This window comes from Amblyomma mixtum, chromosome 2 (assembly GCF_055824585.1).
Source record: "Amblyomma mixtum isolate Tamu chromosome 2, ASM5582458v1, whole genome shotgun sequence".
NCBI lineage: Eukaryota > Metazoa > Arthropoda > Arachnida > Ixodida > Ixodidae > Amblyomma > Amblyomma mixtum.
In genome coordinates, this window is record NC_143013.1 from 78,091,703 (window position 1) to 78,110,254 (window position 18,552).

The 18,552-nt window shown below is 47.8% G+C and overlaps 1 protein-coding gene across 1 annotated transcript in view; it reads left to right on the forward strand.

Moving 5' to 3' along the window:
- Nucleotides 1–18,552, forward strand: part of LOC149359809 (cadherin-like and PC-esterase domain-containing protein 1) — a 212,888-nt gene that overhangs the window by 106,789 nt on the left and 87,547 nt on the right. The window contains exon 4 of the mRNA XM_089571913.1: nt 10,549–10,682. Coding sequence (XP_089428039.1) covers nt 10,549–10,682 — 134 coding nt within the window. The remainder of the gene's footprint in view (nt 1–10,548; nt 10,683–18,552) is intronic.

The window sequence follows — 18,552 nt, forward strand, 5'->3', positions numbered from 1 at the left end:
TATGCATATTTTGTATTTTGTTGTGCTTCCTAGTGAGAAACATACCGACAGGACACTTTTATATTGCATAATCACACTCACGATGGCTTACCCAAGAAGCATATGTCTCGTTAAGACGATCTAAGTGTCAAGAGTGGTAATCCATCCGATAAGCTTAGCGCCACGTTGATCTTTTACGAAACCAGGATTATACACTCTAGCTCCTTCCCTGCTAGATTCAGCCGGCCAGAAAGAAAGAGAAAGAAAGGAAACAAAAAAAAAGCAGCCTGGGAGCTTCGCAGTGAGCCGCTTTGATCCGACTCACCACTCTGAAGCGTCCGCCAAGCTGGATAGTACTTATCACGGCGTCAGGCCCTCCCGAAAAGGCAATTTTCTGCGCCTTTCGCGTCACGTTAATCACCCGAAGCTATTTCTTGAAGAAAGAGACGGATGTTAGCACTTAACAGTAGGTTTCATAAAGAAAAAGTGCGCAGAAAGCTGAGTGACCAAGGATTAAAAAAGCTGTAAATAATGATATGCGTATGACCTTTCCTACAATGCCCGAATTGCAGCGGTCATCAAAAAAAAAACCCTCAGTAACTCACTGTATAAGAAAGGGCTAGGAAATTAAAATCTTGCAAAAATGGCATGCTTGCATTGGCGAAATATAGTGGGCTAGTCAGCTCTTAAATATAACTAGCCTTAACTAAAACGAAGTTTCACTTCTTCTATTCAAATTAGCTGATGTTATAGGCAAGCTGTTGGGTAACTACATTCATCACGCATTATACGCATTATATTATTTAAAAATAGCTATGAGTGTCAAAAAGAAAGAAACCGAGGGACAGTAGCATTAATGCCTTTCTGTCAATGTTCACTGCTCTTTTTGCAGTCCTGTGACGAGGCTACTGCAGTCAAAACAAATGACCTACACTAGTATAGTTAGTCTCATTGCACGAACACCAGTTTATACTGAACACGCATACCTGCACGCTCGCAAAAAAATGCGCACGAACAGTACAGGCAAAACACACACAACGCCTTACACGCTCCTGCCCGAGCCCGCTTTAACAAACGTGCGGTCAGTAAGAGGCTTTTACCACTCACCCGAAGCCCAGCGCGCATAAAGCCCCGCTAACCTGCGAGGCGCCAGAACGCGCTTTCGCTGTTCGCACGTTGCAAGGGCCTTGTCGCCACAGCCTACTAACGCTGCACGCGCCAGCGAGCGCAGGCACAAATTAGCTCGTTCTTCCTAATCAAACAGAGCCCCCCACTGGGCGCCCACGTTTTTCCACAGCCTCGCTCACCTCGGACCGGCTCCGAGTGCGAGCAGGCCGCAAGGAAAACAGCTCGGCGAGCGTAAACGCAAACGAGCGCTGGCATTAGCATGACGGCGGCGCCGAGGCCGTTTGGCGCTCCTTCATAAACCTAATTAACCGCCCTGCCTGGAGCGTCGCAGGTTCGCACCGGCGCTGTGTGGACCGCGCGTTCCAGGTGGAAGACGTAGCGCGCTGCCTCGCGGGCCTCGTTGACGCTTCGCTGAAGCTGAATGAGTGGTTGCTCTGGCTGCGAGCAGCCCGTGTATGTAACGCGTGGAAGCTTCCCTGAAGCAACCGCTAGGGTGTTTTATTATACGGGGGAGACGGGTTGGGTCTCACAGGACTGTGCCGCGTGGGTACGTGTGTTCTGTATACAGTGCGCGAATCCTGGAAAGCGTGCGGAGGGGCTTATGTATATGTCTGCGCATGCGTACGTTATGTGCATCGCGTAATGGGTACAAAAGGAAAATACGTATTTGCATCTTCAAATACGTCTTCGATACGTATAAAGAGCGCCTTATTTTATTTTTGCGAGACAGCTAAGCATGTTTATACGTACTTTGGGGACAGAAGGTGCAGTAATTCATTAAAACCCGACTAACTGCTTCGGGTTGGCCTTAGCGAAGTTCTTGAAAATAGCATGGTCTTGCAGATACAAGCCCCCGTTGCGCAGTAAGAACGATGTTCAGTTATATTTCTACACTTATCATAGTGGTATCATCCGCAGATGAAGCGTGCGGAGCAAAAACAAAACAAAACAAATCGGTTGCACGCTGTCTTAGACATCATGCGTTTTCAAGGCTGAAATGTTTGTTTGTACAAGGAACTGCAAGGAGAGTTTTGTGCTTGATAGGGCCGCCGGCTAGCTACGTTTGCATTGGAGAAAAATCACAGAAGAACTGGCGACATAACACACAATAAAACATACTGATGCTTCATGGTTTTGGTAGAAGGAATGTCTCAGTGTTCTCGATAAGAAGTAACCCACGTACAAAGAAACAACAAAAAAAAACAGCATCAAAATGTTTTAAAATTTTCCCCGACGCGTATTTGGAAACGCCCACTTTAAATAGCAGCGCCTACAAATGCTCGCCTAATGAACCTATCGTTCTTCCCGAGAGGTACGCGTTCAGAGAATAAAAAGAGATAAAAATACATCTGTACCTCCGGAAAGACAGAGAAGCGGTGCTAATGACTCAGGTACGAAATGCAATAAAATCGTGCGCCCGAATCTCCCGACCGCTCTGCCTCGCGGTACGAAATTCGTAGCTTTCTTTCCCAAACTTTTTCTCATACCTCTCTTCCAAGCGGCACTCGAAATCGCGTGGGCACGCCCTTTCCTAAGCACACATTAAAGGACGCGTAAAACATTAGCCTCGAGCTACCGCTACCGAATGGCGTAAACGGTCTCAGTGCGAGGGCAGAACGTATGGAACAACGCGGAAAAGGCATACATTACGCCGGAGACAGCACCAAAAACAGATTATACTGAACGGAGAGAAAAAGGGGCGATAAAATCGTAAAAGAAACCCTATACAAAGAAGTGCAGAAGCACATGCACAGACATACACAATAAGAAAACGAAGCGAACCGAGTGCAAAGTGAGGAAGGTGTTCACAGCTGCGTACCTCTCCCGGGTGCCGTTATAAAGGTCGGTCGGCGGGTAGTATTGTGAGAAGGGGAAAGGAGAAGAAAGAGGTCGAGGAGGAGTAGGGTGTAGGAGAGGGTAAGCAAATAGACAAGGCCGCTCACGGGAGAGCACGGTAAACGGGCCCGCGTGCCCAGCGGCATTCGCCGCTATGCGTCCTCCAGATTTACGACTTCCGACGGTCCGCTTGCGAGCTCGCCAGGACACACGTTCGCGAGAAGAATGGCGCAAAGCGTCGGCGGTGCGACTCTCCCAGCCTCCGTATCTCTCTATCCCTCTCCGTGTGCAAAGAACGGAGACGCCGCGAGTCCGAGGAAAATATGAAATGAATAGAGAGGCCATAGCGAGGACTGAATGGAGTGAGCGATATAGCTGGTCAAGAGGGAGAGAAAGCCGGCGTCTACCGCAGCTTGCTCGACCGCCGAGCGGGAGCTGCTCTCTGGCAGCTCTATATAGGACGTCACTGAGATCGGTGGCGTGCCGCAGGCGAGAAGCGGCTCGAAGGGAGGAGGTCGGTTATGGGCACCGGCGGGCAATACTAACTGTCGCGGCTGCGTGGAATCCGAGTTATGAACGGTTGTTTTCCGCCGTTTTCCGCCCACCCATCTCGCCCTGGCCTTTCGGTGCAGCCGTATAGGGTTTCTTTCTCTTTGCAAGTTGTGCGGGTGCGTTTGCACATCTGGCCGCGGGGGTCGCTCGCTTCGCGGCTGGCGCTGCGTGCACTATAGCACCTTCGCTAAATTGAGTGTCGCGACTAATGAAGAAGAATGCGTCGCAAAGCGTAATGTCGCTTTCTCCGACGCGGGCTAGCTGTTTCGCCGGGTTTCAACTCGCACGTGCTCTGATGAAACTGGCGTGTATGGCTGCGTTGTTTATGAGAATGGCGGTGCTAACGTCTGAATGTCAATTCTGTTCGTGCTTTACGGCGTTGTAACTGCGGTTTGAATGACAATTCTGTTCGTGCTTTACGGCGCTGTAGCTGCGGTTTCTTTTTAATATTTGGCTACTGGTAAGAAACGGAAGATAAAATAACATGGTCGTGGTTGTTATCCACTCGCCTCCGCACAGAAATGTGTGGCTGGTGTTTTAGTGGAACACTCTTCTTCACAAGTCAACAGCTTATGCTCTGAACAGCGTAACGGTACGTCAGCATATTCTTCCGTAAGGATCTACGCATGCAGCGTTGCCAAGAAATAGACACATTCATTATACGCGGTTTGCCTTTCTTTATACTCCCAACTCTTCTACGTACAGAAAAACTACATTGAAGGTATTAACCTTCAATGTAATGCGCCGTTTTATAAGCTAACGAGGTTTCCTTTATTGTTGTAACTATACTAGTTCATGGTTTTGAACTATTGGGTGCATCTTACAACAAAAAAAATTCGCAGTATGAAATATATCGAAAGAGACATCAGAAGTTATCCACCACACATCTACAGCTTGAATAGGACAGAGTGTATCTTTGTCTCAGAATAAAGCAACTTATTGCTGTGATGTGATAGCAGAGAGCAAAAGAGAAATAATCTGCGTAGAAGAAAAGTTTCTCGGACGCTCTGCCACGCTAACATTACTACTCATTGCTCTCTCTGACCATTCGTGAAATGCGGCCAATATTATCTCACGTCTACGGCAGACAAAAACTAAAATGCCAATGAGATTACGTGAGGTAAAATTAGGCGATGATGGGGCCGCGATCGAGCGGTAACGACGCTCCGCGCAAGGGACGAGCTTTGCTTGCCTTCGTCCGACTAAACAAGCAGCGGTCCGCACCGAACGAGGCGGCAAACAAGCCGTTGCTTCGCAAACAAGGCTGCAACGCGCGCAGCGCAATTACCGTAGGCTGTTGTTCCCCGCTTTCACCTCTCCGGGTTCGGGCCATGGCAGCGCGAGCCCATATATGCAAGCGGTGTGGTAGCTAGTTAATTTAAACAACGTTAAAGCTAATTACCATCTGGAGATGTCAACGGGCGCCTCGCCTGGCGTGGAAGCTGTTTTCAAAGGTCCGCGCATGAAGTTTTTGCCGAAGAAGGTGCTGCTCAGGTATGCTACTTTTCCCTTTGCCTGGGGCATACGCAGAAAATTCACACTGAGATTAGGCTCCGACCTTTTTTCCCAGTTGTGCACACCAATAGTCGTTCATGGCTTAGTGCTGTCTGTGAAGCGTGTTTGGAGTAGGAAAAAGATATCTGTATAAGTAGGGCTTGTCACCACGCCGGAGCAGTGCCGAACAGTCCGGAATATCATGGTAATATGAGGCATGTGCATTTTTTGGTGAGTGAGCGTTGCTTTTTTGTTTCACCACCGCAGAAAAAGAGAGCGCCTAGAGTTTGATACGCGACTCAGCTATGCCACTTATCTACAAGGTTGTTCTGGTTTTCCTTTAGTGCTTAATTCAAATAGTGGCCCGCTAGCTTCGACACCATAGCATAGAAGCTTCGTTGAAGAAAAAACCCAGAGTTAGCCGTCGTCGCACCCTGTTGTTATGTAAAATAAAAGAATAGAATTGGAATAGAATGGGAATTGGAACTCGAAATGAAATGAAATCAGTTTGAGAAAGGGCGCACCATCTTGCCTCGTCTCATTTCTGATCCAAAATTGCGGGCCCCCTAAACGTTGCATATGTGCCAGAGTGATTGCGTTCGGTTCTGCGTGCGATCTAGCACAGAACTGCTAGTCGTAACTTGGGTAATCCATTTGTCGGGAGTCGCACCAAACCATGCATAGGCCACGATGGGAACCGGCGTCACAGGCTCATTACGATATGTGGTATGTGGTCGTGCATAGGGCGAATAACGGAACTCTATGCTACAGCGTACCCGAATAACTGCACTGATCTTTATGATTGAGCCGCAAGTCATTTCAGATCAAGCCATCGTTTTATATCAAGCCAGAGGCCGGGCCACAATGGTTGGATTCGTCTTCTCCGCAATATGGCTCTTTTTGTCAAGAAGCATGCTTTACAGGAGACACAAGAAAACTGACAAGGCCTCGCGGCCCTGCACGGCCCAATGACTCAGTGGTTAAGGCGGTCGTCTATTGAACCGGTGTATCCGGGTTCGAACCCGGCCGCGGCCGCCTTTCGATGGAAGGGAAACGCAAAAGGCGCCATGGGCTGTGCGATTTCAATGCACGTTAAAGATTCCCAGGTGGTCGAAATTTTGCCGGAGACTTCCTCTACAGCCCCTCTTTCTTCCTTTCTTGTCTCACTCCCTCCTTCATCCCTTCCATTACGGCCGCGGTTGAGGTGTCCACAGAGTACGTGAGACAGTTACTGTGTCATTTCCTTTCCTCAAAAATCAACCAACGCGGCCCTCCACGGCGGCATCTCTTTATTGCGTTCTTTCACTTCCTCCTTTATCCCTTCTCCCTACGGCGCGGTTTCGGTGTCCACCGAGACGCGTAGGACAGTCACTGCGCCGTTTTATTTCCTCAATACCAATTTTCAGTAGTTCAGTTCTCACGCGACCACCGCACATTGCAGGTGGTGGTGGTGGTGGTGGCGGTGAAAACATTTATTTAGAAGGGACAGGAGGTATGTTTGGATCAGCCCGTAAGGGACCGATCCTTACAAGCACTAGGTGGAGGTACCTAGTTTGGGACCCCAGTGGCGGTGGCCGCCGCCCGAGCACGCCCGACTAAGGCTAGTTGGGCCTGTAAGTCGAGGCAGCCGAGCAGGGTCGGCTCCCAGTCCTCCCGGGTTGGGTTGGAGGGGCCCGCACACACCATCTGATAGCTGTCCGAAGACACCGCACTACAGTGGGGGCAGCTGCCAGTAAAGGAGGGGTCAAAATGTTTTAGTTCTTCTGGGCACAGCAGTGTATTGGTGAGAAGGAGCCGCTCATCCGCCTCCTTGAAGCTTTTACATGGGCGAGGATAAAGGCGATGACTATCTTGATAGTAGGTTGTAATATTTTTGAAGGTATAGATCGGATTAAAATTGGGTTCCTGATCGGGTGGGGAGGAGAAAACAGCCCGGTGACAGAGCGCGCGGATGGCTGCGTCTGCTGCCTCGGATGAGTAGGGGCCCATATGAGGTAATGGTGTGCGGGGTACGTACCCCGTATGAAATTTCGGTAGATCCGATAGGCTAGGAAGGGAGTGCGGCCTTGTTCGACGTTCCGACAGGCCCCTCGAGAGTCGGTCATTATGTATTTTGAATCAGAATGTGAGGCCGCGAGAGCAATCGCGACCTCTTGCGCTTGTGTTGCACGGCGGGCTCTGAAGGTGAGACCGTTAACTGTGTTGCTGTTGTGAACTACCCCGACCGTGTACCATCCACCATGGTGCTTTGGCCGTACTTACGCAAGTAAGGAAGAAATACAGCGTTGCGAGCACGATCCTTAAGGAGAAAAGCCAAAAACGCATTTCGGCTGCAACCTTAGTGTTATAATAGGGATCATTTCTTATCTCAGGTTCACGCGCTCAAGATTTTCACATGTTTCAGAACCAACGGCTCTAGGTGGTAATTACGGATTAACTGTATTTGTGCAGAAAAGTCCTGTTTCTTTTGCAGTCAGCGCGGCAAGTCATCATTTGCATTTTTTTTTGTTTATCCACCCTGTATGTACTTTAAAAGCGTGCACGCTTGCTGACAATGTGACTCGTTCTTTTATGAAACCGAGGCGGCAGCACCGTGCTGTTCTTCCTGCATTAGGCTTATAAAAAAAAATCACGCACATTTTAGCGTCGTGAGGCTAACAACGAATTAGGTGCGCTAGCACCGGTTAAGGGATGCGCCTCTGCCTTGCGATGGCAGGTGCTGCTACCTGAGGGGCTTGTGAGACCTGGATTACCCTTCCCCAGCAACCTGTCGCGACCATTCATTAGTATAACTGCCACCTGCCACACTGGGCACTTTTCTCACAATCCGGTGGGGAGGTTGTGATGACGATAACACAAAGTCACGTGACCTAGGTGCCAGGCATCATACAAGCGAACCCAAAACGACTAGATGCGAGAAACGGCCGCTATAAGTGCTAGCGCTAAGGCAGAACAGTGCGTAAAACGTGAAATATTCAGGGGCCGGTTTTCAGTTCGGCACCAGTCGTGGAAGCATTTTATTTTTGTGCCTAGGTACCAAGGCAGTCTAGCGCTTGTGAAACAAACTTCATGTAAAAAGCAAGCAGATTGCGGCACGTGCAAACAAATTTCAGCTTATCCCGTAGAGAGAGAAAAAAAAACTCTATATAGCGGCTTAAAGTACACTCGAAAGCTCTACAAAATGAAGCACCGGAACGAATGGCAGATAGCCTTCAACCTTACATGTGGCGATACGCGGCGGAGGTTCTCAGAAATGAAGTGGGAAAAGAGGTTGAGGCCATACGGGAGAACCCATTACACCATATATTGTGAAAAGCGGTCCCTGCGTATCATTACAAAGGGGCATATTGGTTCGTCGTTCGACGCTCATCCAACACTCGGCCAGCAGCCCCTTGCCAGTGTACCGTAAGCGCTTGTGGGGTTACAGACGTAACTTCAGAACGCAACCCCTAAAATAGAAAAAAGTAAGGTTCACTTGTCAGCATGATCGAAGGAGTGGGAGATGACCCTATGGTAGAGCGGGTGATGTATTCTGTTAATAATGGTGTCATAAAAATTGAAGACCTAACAAATGCTAATTAACGCCGAAGCCATACGTCATATTCTATCCAACGCTGTAGAGGCAGCAGCCGGCTCTACGTTAATGGCCACGCTTTGGTTCTTTGTTTTGCATACAGTTTTCTATCCATTCAAGCCTGGAATGAAAAAGAGCTATGTTCAACTGTGTAAATTAACTGCAACTATTTCTAATCAACTGCGTGTAAAATATGAAGCCCACGCGGTTTCAATTTTACTGTATGAAGCTACGGCGATAATTCTGTCATTATTGCGCAGTGAAAGTTTAATACGAGCATCTCGGTTAACTTGGCGTCGTATATGGTTTAAACTCCGGCTCCAGCCATTATCGGTGACTGGTGGGGCATGTGACGGCTCGCGTTTGCATATCAATACCCCCGGTTGACAAGTCACGGGATCGCATTTTGACTTTACTAATTTATTGTTTTGACCTTCAGCACCAACGTCGTACACAGCGCAATATCGTTTCTTCTCACAACCAGCACTCACACAACCGGTCCATACACCTCCCACCCTCCAATCTCGCTCTAGAAATACACGGGATCACCGATGCCAATCACACACTTTGCCACCCTACCCCCTGCCCCCTCATACGTCGTCTATACAGACTCACGGGCAGCTCTGCGTGCCTTTCACAAAAGAGCCCTCCCCTTCCCTACCTGATCGGAATTAGATGTCGCCCTCATAGCATTAAGCCCACGATCGGTGACCCTTCGGTAGATCCCTGGTCACATGGGCATTCCTGGAAATTAGTTGGCTCATCAACTTGCCTGCGAAACTATACACCGGGCTCCGGGGATCCTATGGACGAGCCCACTGACGGAGCAGGCGGTCAGGGCTTACAAACGCACTGTCGACGAATACTTCAGGTAGCAAAAATTAGACTTAGCTGATTTCCCACCGCCACACCCATCCTTATCGATCCGTGAGGCTCGCATTCTTCGCCGAATACAGTTTAATCTCCTACGTACACCAGCCAAACTCTATCTGTACCGGCACACTTCCACACCTCAGTGCCCAAACTGTCCACACACATATGCAGGCATAGAACACTGCCTTACACAGTGCCACGTAGCCTTCCAGTCCCCCGCGTATCCTTTCCCGCCACCCCCACTGTGGCCCATCTGGCTCGCCTCCTTGTATCTAAAACTGCAACGCGCCCTCGTCACCTTGGCTCAGGACCTGTTGAACGCCTAACAGAAAGGCTGTTTTAATAAAAGTGTCACATCACCACCACCATTTCTCTCCTTTCTAAACATCGGCAACTATTCGAGAAAAGAACAATAATAAGCTGATCGCTACACAGGAAACGAAAGTAATTCATTACTGTTTCTTCGCTTACTAAAAGTTGCAGGTTTTTCGCACAGTTATTAGGCATACCATATATTGTACGTGGCATCGCTAATTTCTTTCGTTTGCATTATCTCCCACTTTCACCGGTGAAAATTTTTCGTGCAATCATTCACAGCTTGCTTATTGTCCTTTAAGTGATTTATGCAAATAAGTTTTTGTTGCATTATTATAAAATGCAATCCGCAAAATACTGTTATTAGTTCATCTCGCAGTGCAACTTTTCAAGTCAATTATGCCGCAACTGCAACATTTCCTTGTTCCTCTTTCTCATTTCATTTTCTTCTAGTCCAATGGGTTTAGGTTAAAATCTATGCCACTTTTTGTGATTCATATGGACACATTCACCTAACATTGTTTCTGCTCCAAGCCGGTAAAACGACTTTCCCGCATAAGCGAAGGTTCTATGTTTGAGCCCCGGATCTAGAGCAATTTTTTTTTCAACTCCGATAATTCTAAGGAATCCGTATAGATTTACTTTGTAGCTATATGGATAGGCTTTACGGAAATAGTGATAAGTCATTACTTCACTGATGTTTTGTTTTGTGCTATCGCGGAGTGTTTCTGCTAGTTCTTTTCTAATAGAGGTTTGTCTTTCCTGAAAAATATCATTTTTGTAACATACAATAACAGGTTTGGGAGACTCCAGCGGCAGCTCGTTGCAAAGGAGCCCCTCGGACCACGGCGGACACCAGCGTAGCCCGAGAGACGTTCAGCCATCCAGGTCAGCCACACTAAACGACAGGCTGCGCAAGATGCTTATAGAGGTGAGCCCTCTTGGCAATTCTTTTGCTTTTTTTTAGGGAAACGGAATGAGGAATTGGGATGGGGAATGGGGTGCTCTGGTCAGAGGATGTCACATGGCTAGGTTAAGTGATCTTTTGTAATCCTGCTTCTAGATCGAAAACTCAGCCCTTCCTTTTCTGAATTCATTCATTCATTCATTCATTCAGTCATTCATTTGCTTGTTTATTTGTTTGTTTGTCTGCTTGTTTTCGTGGATTTATAACCGGTATAACAAGTTATAGATGTGAGCTACATGAGATTACTTTATCTATTCTTTATCTTCCCTTGAAAACTATGTTTCCGGTCAAGAGAATATTGCATAAAAACTGAAATAAATAGCTTAAGAAGTTTTAAAACTGGTGACGGGAATAACCCATTCACGTTATTCATTTACATCGCCTATTACACATAACTGAAGAGACGAACGAACGGAAAGCGAAACTGTCGGAACCTGTTGCGACTCCTGCGCACATCGGTGAAAAAAAACAAACAAACACGAACGTACACATCGAGCTGCGGTCGCTTCAACCAAATCACTGCGTCTGGAGGTGAATTACAAAGCGGTTTTATGTTTCACACGCACGTGCTACCGTTGGAGAGGATCCGCTCTACGTCGCGACTCCACAAATTGATGCGGGCATGCGCTCGTTCTTCTTTTCTGGAAGCCTCACTTCGTTAAATTGTTATTCTCCCATTTTTGAGGGCACCCACCACGCACGAGCAATTCCGCCTGTTTATTCGCATATTTTTCTCTCAAATATACAAAATAAAACCGAGAACTCTGTGCTTCGCTATCTCCAACGAACATCGCGGCAGGCCTGCTGTATTTCTCCTCCAACCCAAAACCACCTCTTGCGCATTAAACGCACGTTCGCGCAGAGAAACAAGGCGGCGGAACTCTATATCTCGCTTCTCTCGCTGCCTTGCGCCCAGCTAGCTCATCTCGAAATCCGAGCGCGAAGTTTCTTTCCTGCTTATTTTTTTTTCCACAAACGCAACTCCTAAGAACACTTGCCCGGCATACCCGGCACGGAAGCCGTAGTGCTTTTATGCGGAGACGCACACACACACGCCAGCAGGAGAATAGAAATCAGCTCCTTGTACGCCGATAGGAGCACAGGCGGCCGCGTGAGCGGCGGACGAACCGGCCGACACAGCGATACGAGGCCAGCCACCGCCACGCCAACTCCTCCAGCGCCGTACTCGGTACGAAACAAGGCATTGGGAAGAGGAGGGGGGGGGGGGGGGGGGGTTCTGGCCACGAATCGCTGATCCACTGCCTATCGGATGGTGTGTGCAGGAGGAAGGTGGTTCGTACAAAAATAGGTGGGGAGTGTACCTAAGGCAGCACAGGCTGACGGGCACGCACACGCGCTTACGCCAAGAAACGCCGGGAGTAGACGTCGAAATAAAAGGAAGAAAAAAATTACTCCAGACAGGAAGAGAGGGTGAGATCCGGGGCAGTGGAGGCGTGCGCTGCCTATCGGTGCCTTTTCTATACGACTCAGCAGAGCGCACGATCCTCTCGCAAGAGCTCACTCACGGCATGCGGGAGCAGCTGAGGCGGGCCCTGGTGCCTAGCACAGCGATGCCCGAGTCACGCTACGCGCAGGCACGGCACGTCCTCGTATTTTCCCCTTTTTTCTCCTTTTATTTGAGAGAGGTTCGAAGAGCTGCGTTGGCGAGCGCCTTATGCTGCACTGTCTGCTACTTTGCGCTTTCCAGCTCTATCTGTCTCGGATCTTTTATTTCTTTTGTTTCTGAAATCTGACGCGCGTCGATTTTGAGTGGTGTGGAGTCACTGCTCAAAGGCATAAGGTTGCTTTCCAGTAGGCAGAGTCGCCATTTCTAGGTCACCACTAGCCACAGTCCGTTACCGACCGTCGTTGAGAGTGACGGACTCATGACTGAGGAAAGTTGGGCGAGTTGGTATATATATATTCATGATTCTAAGAATGGATTTCAGGAGAAGGCAAGCGTAGCAGGGGACGACACAAAGTTAGGTGGGCGGATTAGATTAGGAAGTTTGCAGGCGTATGGTGACCGCAGTTGACAAAGAACCGGGTTTATTGCAGAGATATGGGAGAGACACTTCCCCTGTAGTAGGCGTAGTTAGGTTGACGGCGACGATTATGACTAATTAAAGTTAGTGCAGTTTGACCAGTGTAGTTATTACCAGGAGCACCTACTTCATGATCTCTTTCTGACCCTTTATCTTTGCAGTTTTTAAATCGATGTCGATACAAACTACACGATTCAGTAGTTCCCTAATTTCATGCGTCATGCCTAAGATACTATTACAGTTGATTGTTATGAAGGGCAAAACAGATGAAGACGAGGAAGAAACCGAAGTGACACAACTGTGCCTTGGCCCCTTCCTCGTGCGCGCCTGTTTTGTGCTTTGTAACTATAAATACGTCCAACCCTTCCCATTCTTAATTACAGTTCACCACGCAAGCTGACAGTCTGACAACATCACAAACCTGATAAAGGCTACAACAGGGGCAGTCTTAAAACTCCGTGTTGAACGGACATTTGCCGAGACTTTCGCGCTCCGTTGAATGCGCCCCTCAGAGAGAAGACAGCGCGAAGTAGTAACTAATTCATCCGTCTGCCACACACGCTGACTGACAGCAACAACATTGCCGCCTAACAAGGGCCGAGGCAATCGAGGCGTGAAGAAGAGGCGAGATAGGGAGCCATTGGGGTAGGGGGGCGGGGGGAGGGGGGGGCGCCTCGGGGTTATCGACTAAAGCGTGCCCATCAATTGTTGACCGTGCCTTCCTTCATTTCGGGGACTCCGGGACGACGGGGCCGACAAGCGGAGCCTGTGAGTGGGATGCGAGCGGACGTGGCTTACGGGAAAAGGGGACTGACGGATGCCTTCGGCGCGGGAAGCCCGGTCACGTAGTCGGAAACCGAGGAGGAAAAAAGGAAGCGGATAGAGATAAGGGAGAGAAGAAGGCGGGCCGTGGTGGAAGTGTATCCCTCTCAGAGCCAGAGCGATAGGACCGAAGGAGCCACGCTTTGATATTCTTGCCGCAAGCTCCACTGCTCGCACTCGTCTCTGTTTAGTCTATCTCGCAGCGCCTCCTTTTTTTTTTCCTTTTATTCTTTGACGCTGTGAGACAAAGCTTTTTCCCGTGGAGAGACCGAGTACTCAACGTCTTCTTTCTAGCATCCCTTCACTCCTTTTCATCCCTATTCCCATTGGCCATTCTCAGCCCGTACGAGAACAGACCCTTACGCAATCGCAACCGCGTGCACGGAGGCTACTATGAAAGGGTTACGATTTCGGATAGCTAAAAGAATAAGAGCAGAAACGGAAAGACGAGCGGTTGGGGTGGGATGGCGTAAGGAGCAGAGCTCTCTGCATGCCGAAATAGCGTTTCTTTTGTTGTGTCTTTTTTTTTGCCTCACAGCCTCTGCGTAGCACTTTGTTTTGTGTTTGGAAGTGCGTTATGGTTTATTACCTTACTAAAGGAGACACGCACGATAAAAAATTTCGTGCATTATCGGAGTGATTTGTTTTAACCTGATTACAAGTTCACTGTTTGGTTGCCTGCCATGGGTGTCGCAAATTGGATAAGGCCAATGCAAGAACTACTGGAAAGGGTGAATGTAGGGTGCATATCAGTGAATCACTTTCAGTCCAAACTGATCTGATGCTCTCCTCTACGTCGCTTGATAAGCTCCACAACGCTGCTTTGACAGGTGATTCAGTAATTCATTAAATCTCTGTTTCTTTTAACCAGTTTCTCCTTTTCTTTTCGCCGACGATGATGGAAATTCGTACTCTTTACGTCAACGCATAAAAGTGACATTCTCAGGTAACGCATATATTTGAGAATTCTGTTCTTTACAGAGCGACCAATTTGTCAACAGTACACATGCCCGTAAGAAACGCATTATATAAGCAATACTTTTCGCCATATATTGGACCCGTTCCTGTAAACCAAGCAAGAAAACACCACTGTGTGGATGACTGTCGTTAGTCGTCGTTTCTGTAAAGTAAGTTTCCTCCTGGAAATGAATGCGCTCGGAAGAATAACACAAAAACAAGAGATCATGCATGCGGAGAAAGTGGAGCAGGGAAGTCTGTTGTAATAGGCACAGAGATTGAACTCTGACCAAGACAGCAACACGATCACTGTTTTTCACACCAACAAACTTAAGTTTCTTAATATAGCAACAACAAAAAATTCCCACTCAGAGCTTCGGGTGAACTGCCGGGGCTCAGTTGGAAAATTTAGGTACAGTAAGCACCTTTACTCGCTATATAGTTTCAAAACACTGACAGCACATGTTATTGGAAAGAAGTACGGGCTGGCTTTGATGTTTCGATGTAGGATGTTGCCGTTAATAGCTAGAAGAACAGCACGTGTCTCCGGGCCCGTTTTATTTCAAGACTTTTTCCTTATGCCTTGCTGACTTCCATCAAAGGCTGTGGCGAATGCATTTAGGCGGCGACGTTTGATCTGTCTAATTCACTTGGTTAGACTCGCTGCCATCTGTCGCTGAGGAATCTTGCTTGAAAGCGGCACTTCCTTCGGAAAGAACTCACCAGTAACTAAGTTTTCGGATATGCTCATGCTTTGCAGTATGAATCAAGTGAAGGTAAATTCACTTATTGCTCGGGAGTTGATGAAGACAGTGGAGTGAAAATTCGAGTACCACGTTAGTGCAGAAAGTGCCCTGTCACCAGCCTCTGCTTGGTTCTCTACGCTTATTCGAATACAGCCCGCTTAATTCATCTCATGCAGCCCGGTGTAGAGTTCTTCTATCTTTTAACCTTAATTAACTTTCCTGTACGCCTGCCCACAGTTCTTGGATGCTGTGGTGAGTTCCTGACAATGTGTCAATACTCTATGAAAAAAAACAGAACATGCGGCACGCTAGCTGTCGCATTCGGTCACTTAGCATCAACACATGCTTTCTTTTCCAACTGCGGCGAGCAAATATGAATCGAAATTCAATGCAGATTTTGACGTGCATTAAGCAAGCTATGTGATTGAATAAATTCGGAGCCCGCTCCTATGGCGTGCCTTACGCTCACAGGGTTGTTTGGCATTAACAATCAATAAATTGATCAAACTATCAGCAGTTAATTGATTGATTGATTGATTGATTGATTGATTGATTGATTGATTGATTGATTGATTGATTGATTGATTGATTGATTGATTGATTGATTGATTGATTGATTGATTGATTGATTGATTGATTGATTGTGAAGTATTTTTCGTTTATAGCAAAGCAGCCTAGAAAACACGTCAGCCTTAGTTCATATGTCGCAAGCACACGCCCTTAGTCGTTTCAGCACAGGCAGTGTTACGAAAAGTTCCGGCCTTTGCCATTCTTTTTCCGTCTCCCAGTCAAGCAGTTTCGTGGCTTTCGTACCACAATTTGCCATCGTTTCGAAGGCCTTGTTCTGGAGGATGATTCCACGATAGAGAAACAAAACGAAACAAACTGTACGTAGGGCTGTAAACATTTCTTTATAACCAGGGGAGCCCATGAGCATGAAAGCATATATACAGCCACTCGGAAGCCCTCCCCATATGTAGTCGTTACGCAGTTAAGTGTGGTCGGGAGGTACTGTACAAAGCCCCTTGATTCTCTCAGGGGAACAGATCGCGTTTACTCAAACGAGAACAACTAAACAGGAGAACGCGAAGCACATGCAGCTGGCCTCTGCGTTTCGGAATCTGCCTTCGCAAGAACTACGAGACCGCGGCGAAAGCCGGACCAGATTAACAAGAAACGTTAAGGACGTGACGCAAGAAAGTTGAGACAACCGGGGGCGAAAAAAAAAGAAAGCATAGGCGGCATAAAAGCGATGCAGGAACAGACACAGTGCGTGATCCCGAACTAGGAGAGGCCTGCCGATCGATGTCTCTTAACAGCCAAGGAGGCGCGTGCGAGAAAAGAGATCCTGGGAGGGGATGGGGGAAGGTGTCCGTCGTCTTAGGACGCGCCGCCGCCACCAAGACGACCAGCGCGCTGGCTCTTGCCGATGGGATTAGGTAGGCGCCGACACGGACCGGTTGGTCTCGGCACGCCATCGAAGGCGCTCCTTCTTCACCTTAAACGCTTGGCGGCCCGTGCTTCGCGCCGACCTAAGGCAGGGGGAAAGGGAACGAGCTCGCGTTCGGGCTCGGTTCTTGGTCTGTCACTCGCGGCTTCCGACGGCAGGGATCGCCTCTCCTCCGTCTCTCTCTCTCTCTTCTTTTTCTCTCAATCACGCCGCTTCTGCTCTCACAGAGAGTGTTCTGTCAGCGTGAGGGAGAGCTTGGATTTCCCGTGACAGGGTCTCTGCCTGCCCGCCCGCTTCGTCTCACAGAGGGACGCGGATTCTTTGTTAGGGGCCTCTTTGTGTGACGCTACTCGTGGGAGCGATCTATCGTAACCCTCACAGAGCTTTCATTCTCACGCGTGGCCCCTGAGGGCTTGGCATGGTCTGGAAGGTTAGGAGGCGCAGAAAATGCTATCGGATTACAAAGGAACATACGAAGACTTTTAAGATCTTTAATCAGAGTTCATGTAAGGAATAAAATCCGCCGTCCGATATCACGAAATTCGCTTACTGATTGAGAGTGGTCATGAGACCTTGTGGTGTCTTTAAAACCTGCCCACAGGGTTCTGAGCAACCAAGTTTTTAGATGGTAACTTAGCATTAGAGTTCACATCAGACGCAAACTGTGGCTGTATAGTATCACGAGATTCACGCGGGTGAAGATGCAGAAGAAGACTACTCGAAAGAACTGAGGCAGATAAGTTAAGTGCTTGAGTTCAACAAGAAATGAAAAAAAAAAAGTAATTAACAAGATAAAAAAAACTGTAATATTTGTAAATGTCGGCGTCGTCACAGCATAGTGGGTACCTTCTACGGCAGCTAGCAGTCCGAATATGGCAACTGATGGACCAGCAACTGTTACGAAACACACACAGAACTGCAACAGAAGCAGAAACAACTGTGAAATCTGATGTTGTCGCATTCCACCCCTAAGGTTACTTAAGCTTCCCATAGTTTTTCACTACAGTTTTATATTGCAAGGCATGGGTTTGCGCCAGTATCGTTTGATATTCTGTGTGACCGAGAGGTTACGCTACATGCTAGAGAAAGGTATTGGTGCTGATGCATACGGTAAGCACTTCAATGCTTTCTCTCATTATGAGATTGTACATGGCTGTGGAGGCTTCACATAGCGTCACCTAATTATAGGCAACATTCACTGAACGAACTATGCACTTCACCGCCATTAATGCTTTGTTGAGTGCATACATTTCATGCGGGGAGAGATTTCGTACATTTCTTGTACACGGTGAAGAGATTACGAGGGCATATGGTTTAATTTTCTGAGAATGTCGAGGAAACGCTCCAAAAACGTCTGAAGTGGAATTACATTAGTAAGAGAGCTTAAATAAGTGGCACGCGCAATTGCGTGCCAGAAAACGAAAAATAACAGGAATTACCAACAGCAGCTAAATTATTATTCCACTCCGAAAAAGTTACTTTATTTGTGTTGGCTCAGGACTTGTTACCAAAAACTACATTTCTCGCTTAAGGAAAAAAAGAACACAAATTTTTTCCCGGTTTGTCAGTACCAAGCTTCTGATTATTATCATTCATGAAATTTACTTCCTAGCTACGTACTTGGCTGTAGCAGAATTCGGCTCTCCTAAAACTTGTTCCACCGTTCCGGATGAATTTATTTACTTGATCAGGCTCTAATGCTATACCGACGCATGAGCGTCGTAAGCCGTGTGCCCCCGCTATCTGTTTTGCAAAATATAAATACGGCTTAATAAAAATCTGTTTTAGACTCAGAGGCAACGCATGTACGTGTA